General features: G+C 50.8%; 1 protein-coding gene across 1 annotated transcript; it reads right to left on the reverse strand.

The window, feature by feature from the left end:
• Positions 1-2,308: 2,308 nt before the first annotated feature.
• Positions 2,309-2,791, reverse strand: LOC100688441 (protein BEX4-like). Its single transcript, XM_038565265.1, has one exon. The coding sequence runs from the start codon at positions 2,789-2,791 to the stop codon at positions 2,435-2,437; it is 357 nt and encodes a 118-aa protein (XP_038421193.1). The 3' UTR covers positions 2,309-2,434.
• Positions 2,792-11,098: the final 8,307 nt, after the last annotated feature.

Consider the following 11,098-nt stretch of genomic DNA (forward strand, 5'->3'; position numbering starts at 1 on the left):
TGGGGGCTGAAACCGTATTGTGATTCGGGTGGCAGCTTGTCAGGGCGCCAACATAGGGTTTCTCCGGCACTTATTAAGGGATTACATATTTTGGGCATGTTCAGGTCTTCATGGTCTACTGGAAAACCATCCTGCCGAAAACGCTTTTGACCCAAGGAAATGGACTTCTAGCTGAAAACAATTTTTTTCCCACCACTCAAGTTCATTGTTTACCAGTTTCACCCTGAATTTGGTTGAAAGTTATTAATTATGTTCTTCATGCCCCTGGTGCTCCAGCAGCTGCATGACTCACAGGGTCCCAGTTTGCCGGGACCCACGTCTAACCCAACTGTACCTAATGGAACTTCAGTATCTCTGGGGAATGCAGTGACATTACCTTCGACAACCTTTAGGGCTGAGCTCTGTCCAGACCGGGTTCAAGCTGAACTGTATCTCCAAAGACCCAGCCTGTAGGCTTTGCCGTGACGTTGCTGTAGGATCTTGGGCAAGTCACTTAACATCTCTGGACCGCATCTCCTCCTCTGCAGAGTAATAAGCCCGATGACTGTGTGGTTTGATGTTTGTTGAGGTCTGAAGAAGCGCTGTTTCCTCTCCTACAAAATGGGAATGATGATACCACCATGTGAGAGATGTCTTGGTCACCTGGTTCTCTTTCAAGGAACTGAAGACAAAACCACAGATGAGGTAGACACAGCATTTGTGGCTCCCTGGAGAAACAGTAGGGCTTTTATGCTCCACTGCAACATTCATATGTTTCTTTATTCTATAAAGGATGAAAGAGAAAAATATATGCTAACCATGGCAGATACTGCCATCTACCTAACCAATATCCATCACCCCTTTTTCTCAGTAATAGAACTCCGGTTTTGTTCAGAGCTGCACAATGCCTGGGGAAAAGAGCTACATTTCCTAGCTTCCCTTGAGGTACGAAGGGCATGGGAAATGGTCCTAGCCCATGAGTCCTAAGCAGAACTTGCCAGGAGGGGTTTTTAGGAAACGTATTTTACTGTTTATCCTCTGGCAGTTCTTTTCTTTTCTTTGGATTTGGATTTGGTGCTGGAACTCTGCAGCCACTTTGTAAGCATGAGGACAAGGAGCGCACTACTCCATTGTGGAGTAGAGTGAGATGGAGTCCAGGTCCTGAGGATAGAGTGGAGTGTGGGCCTAAACCTGAGCCATGGACTTCCTGGCTTCTAGTTATGAGAGAGGAAAACAAACCACTGTCATGTTTTTAATCCACCATTAGTTAGATTTTCTATGAACTGCAGCCCCACAGACACATGTGACGAGTGAAAACTTCCAGGCAAGACGAGGTAAAAATTGAACTAGTGAGCAAGCCAGGGAAGGAAGTAAGAAGGCAGCTAGACAGGCTTCAGAATTCTCTACCCGGTTTTAAAAACTGCCCTTCAAGTCTGGCTTTGAGCTTCCTAGTAGCCAAGTAGAGGAGGAAATACCAACATTGACAAGATTCTCATTATCCCTAAAGCATGATTGTTGCAAAGAGAGACTCAGTTTCTCCCGGTATTTAGTTGTAGCCCCATGGCAGAGCTTCCCCAGGGCCTGGGCACCAGTAGGTGCCTAATAAATGCCACGTGTTTTTATGAACTCTCCTGCTTACTCCCCATTACAGGGACCACTGTCAGAGGGACGGTAACAAAACAGACCTCCTGTACCCACCCCAGTTCCTCCTCCTGCTGGCACAGCCCTCCGAGGCTCTGGGGCCCTCTCCTTCCCACATCCTCTGGCCAGGCTCTACCAGTGTCCTCTCCTCATCTATATCTTGAACTTTACTGGCTCCTTCCATCTCATTTAATCCTGTGTCACCTACCTCTATCTGGAAAAGAAAGGCCCCCGCACTACCTTCTTCACACTCCCCCAGTCCTGTTTCTTTTCTTCCTTCACAGCCAAACTTCCTAAATGATTTGTCTCTACCTGCTGCCTCCCCTTCCTCCCCTTCCACTTTCTGGATTCAGTGTCAAACTCAGGACTATTTGGAGTCTTTATTGCGCTGAATCCTCATGCATTCATAGGCTCTACAAATTTTCCTCCACTGTTCCTACAGGCCAGGCCTTCTTCTGAGCACTGAGGATATATATGGCTGCGAACAGAACAGGTACAGATTCGAGCTGATCAATATGAAAGCGTTGATAGTACAGTCAAGCCCTGAACAACACCATGATTTTTGTTTTTGTTTTTGTTTTTTTGTTTTTTGCTTTTTCAACTGCTTTATTAATTTCACATTATGAAAAGAATAGTTTTTCCTAAGAAGGGGTGAAATTTCCCTGCTGGACAGAAAGTTTTACAGAGACAAAACAATATTTAATTACAAACTGGTAAGTGGAAACACCAAAAGGTTTACAGAAAAAGTAAATCACAAAACTACAAGTTTGTGGAGCAGAGGCCACATTATTAACCTCAGGGAAAACCTTAAGATTCAAGGTATAAGGCAAAAGTCATAATGATTATCAGGTTCAAGAGTTTGAAAGCGCTTATGATGCCTCATTTGCTGCTCCTTAGTCTTTCTCTGGATCTCCATCATTTGCCCTACGAACTTTTCCACATCATCTCCCATTTCATTGTGATCAATATGCTTGTTAGGTATGGCCCATCGAAAATTAGGGACAAGTCCTCTCATTCGCCCCAGCTTAACATTTCTTCCATTCTTCTGGCCTTCACTCCCTCTCGAATTGCGTGATTCCTCTTCATTCTGCACAGGACCCTGTTCTTCGTTTTCCTGCTGGGCATTTTCCATGTTGACATTTTTCACCACTTGTTTCTCTTTGGACGCCATTGCTCCTGGGCCTATCCTTGCAGTCTCCTCCTCTTCCTCCTCCGGATTCTCACCTGCGACTGCACCACGCCGGCAACACTTGGACCAGCACACCTGCTCCCTTTCCACCTCCCTACTGGGAGAATCCACTTCTACATGGATTGTTTTCTTTCTTTCTTTTATTTTTTTTTAAGATTTTATTTATTTATTCATGAGAGACACAGAAAGACAGAGAGAGGCAGAGATACAGGCAGAGGGAGAAGCAGGCTCCCTGCAGAGAACCCGACGTGGGACTCGATCCAGGGACCCAGGGGGGAATCACACCCTGGACCAAAGGCAGGCGGCTCAACCACTGAGCCACCCATGTGCCCCTATACAGATTCTTTTCGATAAATACAGGACAGTTCTATAAATGTCTTTTCTCTTCTCTATTTTTTTAGTACCATTTTCTTCTATTTTCTCTAGCTGACTTTATTGTGAAGATACAGCATATGATACACACAACAAACAGAAAATGTGTTAATTGACTGTTTATATCATCAATAAGGCTTCTGGCCAACAGCTGCCTCTTAGTAGTTACGTTTCTGGGGCAGTCAGAAGTTATACACGGATTTTTGACTGCATGGGGGGTCGGCGCCCATAATCGCCGTGTCGGTCAAAGGTCAACTATGTCTGCACACCAAGTACCACACTTATGGGCCCTGGAGAGGGATGCCTCGGGGTAAGGGGGTGGGGAGAGCACTGTGGGAGGGGGCTGTATTAGATAAGTAGCCAGGGAGGACTTCCCAAAGGAGGTGACGGGATGAGCCTTGCAAAGATCCAGAGGAAGTGGGTTCTCGGCAAGCGCTGAGTCCCGGAGATGGAAACATGCTTGGCTTGTTCCCTGAACAGCAAGGAGGCCAGTGTGGCTGAAACGGTGAGGAGAGAGTGGTGGAGGATGAGGTTGGGGAGGTGGGGTGGGGAGTGGGGGTCTTAGGGCATCCAAGGTGGCTGTGACGATGTCGGCTCTTTCTTACCTTGGGGAGATGGGAGCCATGGGAGGGTGTGGAGTGGAGGAAGGAGTATGGCCCAGCTCAGAGTTGTCCTGCTGTGGCACGAGGGAGCCTGCCTGTGCCCACCCCTCCTCCTCCTGCTGGAAACCCTTTCTGCATTTCTCTCTGGTCTTTTCTCAGACCTCTCTGTCAGCTTCCTCCCTCTCTTAGGTGTCCTTGTCTCCAGGGCCCTGTCCTCAGTTCTCTCCCCGCTGAGACATCCTCAGCTCCTCCTCTGCTCCTCCTCTGCACCTTACCTCATTCCTTCAGCCACTAACACCTGCTCACTGCCCGACCCCAAGCCTCTCACCTCCCCCCCATCATCCCCCCTACCTCCTGCCTGGCCTCCTCCCCAAGGCTCCCTTTATCCCCTCCCACAGCTCACCCTGTAACTCAGGAGCTGGTCCTTAAAAGTCTCCACTGTCCCCTTGCCCCACCGACTTGCAACCACGTGGACTTGCCCAGCTCCAGAGGCAGCTACAGCCCTCACCCACAGCCAGTTCTCCCACTCTGGACGATGGGGCACCCCGTCACACCTCTGCATCCTCGCACATACTGTTGTCTCTGCTGGGAATGGACCTGTATGTCTTGCCAAGCTCACTCACCCCTGCACGAGAATTGTGCAGGATGCCTTTGGCTGCAAGAAGTCCATCCATCGAGGACATTTATTTTTGCCTTACTTGAAGTCTGGAGGTGAGAGGAGGTAGTGTGGGTCCAGGAGCTCAACATACACATTGGGGACCCAGCCCTCCCATGTGACCCCCTGAGCGTGGTCACTTTTCTATAATATTGTGTTTCATGGTTCCAGAGTGGCTGCCAAAGCACCGGGTACCATGGAGTCACACCCGAAAGTGAACTTCTCATGGGCATGTCTATTATCAGACAGGAGACATTTTTCCAGAAGCCTCCAGCAGACTTCCCCTGACATCACATGGTCATCCCTTGACCATTCACAGGCAAATGATCATGAGGGTGGCAGATGAGCTGGACCAATCATCCTTCATTCTCCCACACTATGCATTTTAGCCCTAGTGAAAGTTGAGGGTCCCATAAATAAGCAGAAAGAATGGATCATTACTTTGTGAACAGCCTACCAAATCTACTGGGCGATGTCTGCTCAAATGACCCCTTCCCTGTCACATTTACTTCATCATGCACCTGGAGCAGCAAGAGCCTGAGCTCCAGACTACATTCCAGTAACTACTGGTCCTCGGCTCAGCATTCCCCAGCTCTTATCCCTCTAAGTCTAACCTTATCACCCTTATTTGACAGAGGAGGAAGCTGAGGCTTAGTGCTGGAAAGAACATGTAGACACTGAGAGTCAGAGGGGAGAAAGAACTGGCCTGAGGTCCGCCCCTGAATTTCTACTGGAGGTGGGCTGGCCAATAGAACTTTCTACAGTGATGGAAAGCTTCTATGTTGGCACTGTCCAACGGCACCTACTAGCCATACGGCCACTGAGTGCTGGAAGTGTGGCTAGTGTGACTGAGGACTGATTTCAATTTAAACGGCTACATGGGGCTAGCAACTGTGTGATAGGAGGGGATGGAGTGCTAGGTGCAGGTTTGGCACTTCCGGCTCTTCTGCTGCAGACAGCAGGTGGCGGAGCAGCAGATAGACGACCTCAAAAATGTTTGAACTGGAGTTTGCTACAACCTGGCCCTTGCTGGGGGGCTCCAGTCAAGAATTTGTCACTAGAAACCCAATTACAGTCTTGGAGAGGGCTTGGCAGGCCAAGGAAATCATTCACCCGCCCCAATAAGCTCCTGGAAATCATTCACCTGGTGACAGAGAAACAATGCTCTAGCAATTTGTTCTGCTCAGAAGCATTTGCCTGTGGAGTCCACTCCACCCCATGAATGGCAGGTGGTGGGCTCTAGCCTCCTGCCTGAGACTCAGACTAGTCCATCAAAGCCTGGGCTCTGTGAGTTGGTGGGAGGCAGTGGAGGACTATAGACACCATCCAGGTAGTCCCTTACATTACTATGAGGGAAACTAAGGCCCAGACAGGGACATGCTAGTGACCATTGAGGTAGCATCTCTTATGCAATGTGTCTGTCATAGGACTTCGCACTTGCCAGGGTCCTTGTTATAGCAACCCTGACATTCATTCTTCCCTCTTCTTCACTAAGCAGTGGTCATGAGATTTTGGAGGTGACTGTCTCCACTTTAGCTCTCGCATGGACACAGATTGGTCCAGCCAGTTGGCACAATCCCAACCCTTTTATCATAGTGATGGATCCATGAGTGCCTAAGCCAACCAGGGCATGGGGACAGATCACCCTGAGGGCAAAACCGACATCCAAAGGACTGTAGAGAAGAAGAATCACAGAGAAACAAAGCTGGAGCCTTGATCAAACATGCCTCAAGTCATCTACCCTTGGGATTCTGTTATGTGAGTTAGTAATTCTAATAAATCACCCTTTTAGTTTAGACTAGTTAAAATTCAGTTTTCTGTCACTTGCCACCAAAAGCATCCTTCCTGATGCAGATCTGACGCCCATTCTGTCATTTGCTCTACAGATCTGGAGTAGTCATTACTCACAAACCACAGATGAAAAGATGTCTGTCCCTCAATCCCAGGGACAGTGTTGCTGACATCCAACTGTTGCCGGATCGCATTATTTCACTTACTGTTCACAGCATGCCTGTGAATTAGGGGTTGGTACTCTATTTTATGGACAGGAATACTGAGACTCAGAAATGGAAAGGGACCTGCCCTACGTCTCATGATAACCCAGTAGAGGGGGCTGGGCCCACATGCCAGTTATCCTGAGCCCCCATTTAGTGATGTTATTTTGAAGGGCTCTGACAGCCACATTTTTTGCATGAGAATGATCTAACTAACCTGCCCAGGTGCCGTTCTTTTGTTATTCCATGTTCCCTCTGTCATCTTTAAGGACTAGTATCTGAAGAGCTAGATGGATGCTTTCAGCTGGTGGCTACGTTGAGACCGCTGTCTGTGTCAGTGGTTGCCATTTAACAAACCAGCCCCAGAGTGACTCAAAACCACACCCATTTATTACTGCTTACAAGTCTATGGTCAGCGGGATGGTTCTCATGTAGGCCAGGCTCAACTCTGTGTGACTTGAGTAAAAGGGAATTTACTGAAGAGACCGTGGGAATTCATAGAGCCATTGGAGTCAGGAAGACTTAGTCTGGAAGGTGAGCCAGGACATCCAGGCAAGCTGGTGACGTGTAAACTGTGATCCACAGTCATGCCACCTCTGAGGGAAGTTCTCATAATTGCTTATAGTCATGGCACCAAGAGACACACAAGATGAGTTTCTGCTGTGCCATCTGTACTAGTGAAATCCTGAAGACACCTACACCTGTGTCAGCTAGCTATTGCTGCATAACAAAACCACCCAAAACTCAGTCACTTAAAGCATGTGCTTGTGCTATTGCTCTCAAGTCTGTGGCTCAACTGGGCAGTTGTGAGGTCTTCACCTTTTGGAATGATCATACAGCTGTGGAAATGAATGAACTTGAACTACAAATGTTAACTTGGAGAAGTCTCAAAAAACAATGTTGAGCCAGAGAGACAAGGTACAAAAAAGATACTTATAGTTGATACACATGTATAAAATTAAAAAATGGTCAAGACAATACTGTTAACAGTCCACAGATATATGTCTACAGAGTGAAGGACAAAAAAATGAGTGGGCTTGACAAGCACCAAATCTTGCATTATGTTTGTTAAAAAGAAGGAGGGGCAATCTGGAGGGTTCTCTGGAGACTCATGAGAGACCATGTTCTCACCTGCCTGGTCACTTGCCTCCCAGCTACTCCTTCCTGTACCCTTCCTCAGCCCGTGGATGCCTCTCAAGACCTTGAATCCTGGGCTGGAGCATCTGATTAGCCCAGCTCAGATCTGTGCCCCATCTGGGGTTACCTTAGTGCAGAGAAAAGGGGAGCCGGTGCCTTAGACTCTCGTGGTTGGAGATGGAAACCCCTTTCTGCCGAGAGGGTCCCAGGAGTGGGAAAGGAGAGGTTCTAAAAGACATGTGGGGACATTAGGAGAGAGCCTGGATGCTGCCAGCCCCTCACCCACACCCAGATCTCCCTCCTCCGGGGGCCCTCCTCCCTCAGGACACAGCTCTGAGGTCCTGTCCCCAAAGCCTTCTCAGACTTGCAGTCTGATTCAGTACCTCCCTCTCCGGGCTCCTCCAGAGCTCTTTGCCTTCTATTCCTCTCTTAGAGGCCCAAGAACATCTAGTAGTTCTGTTAAATCTACTGTACACAGGATCTGGAAGGATATGGAGGCTGAGAGTGATCTGGAAAGAATGGACAGACAGAAGGAAGGAGAGAAGGAAGGGAAACAAGGCAGGCAGGTGGTGCTGAAGGAGCTGGGCCTTCTCCAGTCCATGTGTGTCCCTTCAAGCGCCCCACACCAGGAGGAGGGCCTGGCATACAGTGGGCATATGATTAGTTTTGTTGACTGGCTGGCTCTGCACTTTCTTCAGGAGAGATGGTGATGATGACTGCTCCCCGATTTTTCTCCAGGTTGACATTGAATGTCATTTGATGCCTTCTGACATTTACCATGGGGAGGGAAGGGTATAACTCCATTGGGGAGCCCTTTTCCCAGAAGCTCCCTTCTCTGCACACCCCGGTCTCCCTCCTCTTGCCTTCAGATGTGCTCAGACCCCTGTTATCCTTTGAGTCCTTTTGCCTTGTCTCCACCTAGCCTTCCTGCTCCTACCCTCACTGCTTAGGCTGCTTCCTAGTGGAAGGACCCAGAGCCTGGGGCAGGGATTCAGTGCCTGTGATTTACAGAGGGAACTTCCAGGGAAATCTGGAAGGGAGGGAAGGAAGCAGGATCAAACAGAGGAAGAAACCAAGCAAAGGTGTCTGGTTTTAGGAGAAATCTGGTCTCAGCTTGAATCCCACAGGGCTCACTGGAGAGTAAAGGGCATTACAGAGTGGCCCTCCTTGAAATAAGGAGACTGGACCTTGTAATGGTCAATCATTGGTCAATGACTACCCCTGGGGGGTGCATTTGGGATGGAGCATAAACCTTCCTGACATTTATTTCCAGATGCTGAGGGCACTTCTCCAGTAAAGGCATGGCTGTGAGCTATTAGCAGGTGCCCTCACAGCAGCTGTGGGGATGGGTGCCCCACCCGTTAGGGCAGGGAGGAGGGCATTGAGCTTAGTGCCAACAGTATCACCACCCTCACCAACCAGGGCACACCTGTGCTCCCTGGGGCCTGGGCTATGCGGGCAGGTGAAGAGCTCCCTGGATTTCTGCCCTAGTGCTGTGCACAGCTGGGCCACTGTGTTTTCTGGAGTCTCTAATTGTTTTCAGTAGAAAGAGTGCCTTGCACTAAATGGGAGGCTAGGGATGTGAGCCCATTGACCACATTTAAAAAACTGGGAAATGTCAAATACTGCTCTGGACTTCTTTTCTGGCCTCTCTTGACAATGGAAAGATCTGACACCTTGGGCCCATACTCCTACAGGGTCATAGGTTTCTGGCACTGGGCAGGCAGGCCCCTGCATCTGGGGCTTGGGTTCTCCAGCTGTCCACAGTCCCCCTACCCCCCTGCCACCTCTGGGCCTAGTCCCCTTCATTTATTGTGGCTCCTGGGCCCTCTGTGGTCATCTAAGTTCTGCACTCCTGGCCTAAGGGACCCCCGCTGGCCTTTGAGCTCAGACACTGTGTGCCTCTTGTTTTGAGTGACGTTCTCCTTACTGAATACCTACTGTGTGCACGACTGCAGCCAGTTACTTTATATCCACACATAACAGTAACTTTCAGCCTCTTACAAACACACACACACACATACACACACAGTTTTCACTCTCTCCAGAGCCATATAGTGAGAGGGACTCACCAATTTGTGTAGCCACATCAAGGAGCTATTTCTAGGATACCCCGTACCCTGGAGACCCTTGGCTCTACCTGCCACCCAGCCTCTCTCCTGAACTCCAACACCCCTGTCCTTGGGCACTCTCTCACTCTCGCTGGGACAGGTGGTCAGAGCCCCAGACCCAGCACATCCACCTTGAACCCACGTGGCGGGGAGGGAGGATGGGGGTTGGGTGGGCCTTCAGCAAGCACTGTCCCTTCTGTTGGCTCTGTGCCTCTGGGATGCTGACTCCTCCCTGAGTCCAGGGGCTGGGCCCATGCAGCCTGGGGCCAAATAGCATAGTCTTCTACTCTGCACCCTGGCTTGGGGCTGGCTGGGGGTGGACCAGAAGACCATAGGGGACCTGGCTTGGGAAGGGATGAGTGTGACTTGTAGAAGGCCCGGAGGGTACAGGCACACACAGGTGCTTATTGGAGTGTGTCAGGGAGGTAGACCAGGGCAGGAGGCCAGGAAGGAGGCCGCTGTGCTGGTCCAGTCAGGAGATAATGGTGGCTTGAACCCAGGGGGTTGCCATGGTGACTGAGAGTCAGGGATGGATACAGAGAGGTGGAGGAGAGAAAGAACCAAGGGGGTTTGCTGGTGGCTGCGTTTGGGGCCAGAGACAGGGGCAGGTCAGTGTGGCTTCCAGGTGTCAGCCAGGCCCCTGACTGACCCGCTGCTGCGCCGGCGAGGGTCCCAAAGAGAGAGAAGGCCTCACACCCACTGTGCCCTGCACTGGCTGGCTCTGTTCAGGCCTTCGGGGACAGAGTGCCTGCGGAGCCACACGGCAGCTGCAAGGTGCCAGCCCTCACGGCAGCCCGGAGGAGGTGTGAGTCCCCCACTTCCAAGGTGGCCACAGGTGCCGTGGCCTGCTCCAGATCACGCCGCTGCCCTCAGTCTGGGCCGTGACCACCACCCTCTGTGCTGCTCCCTGACCCAACAGCCCAGCACCCCTGGGGTGTCAGGAGTCAGGCCCCTTCCCTCCCCTCCCCGCAGGCCCTGGTGGTCTGTGGGCAGATGCACGCTCCAAAGAGACCGTGTCCTCCCCGCAGCCCACACTTGGCTTCTCCTGAGCGACCTTCTCGGATCCACATCCAGCAGATGAGCTCAAGCGCTATTCCTGCCCAGTGATGTCACCCTGCCTGGGCTGTCCCCCAGGGGCTGCAGGCCACCAGCCCCTCAGATGCCCCCGACCTCTCTCCACTGCACACACACACACACACACTTTCGCACACACTCATGACCCCACACTGCCACAGACACTCTCACACACCCCGGAAGCCCACGACCTCCCACAGCTGGGCTTCATCCCCTTGACACACCTGTACTGAACCTACTCCCAGTCCCACCCACGCACCCGCCCTCTGACCCGTGTTCACATCATGCACACGCACTGCTGGGCACTCTCCCACGCCCATGGTCTCACGTACTAATGGCTGCCC

The sequence above is a fragment of the Canis lupus genome, chromosome 20 (genome assembly GCF_011100685.1).
Source record: "Canis lupus familiaris isolate Mischka breed German Shepherd chromosome 20, alternate assembly UU_Cfam_GSD_1.0, whole genome shotgun sequence".
NCBI lineage: Eukaryota > Metazoa > Chordata > Mammalia > Carnivora > Canidae > Canis > Canis lupus.

Bases quoted from the DNA above. Each gene is read 5' to 3' on its own strand.
- LOC100688441 (XM_038565265.1), bottom strand. From the start codon at position 2,791: ATGGCGTCCAAAGAGAAACAAGTGGTGAAAAATGTCAACATGGAAAAT.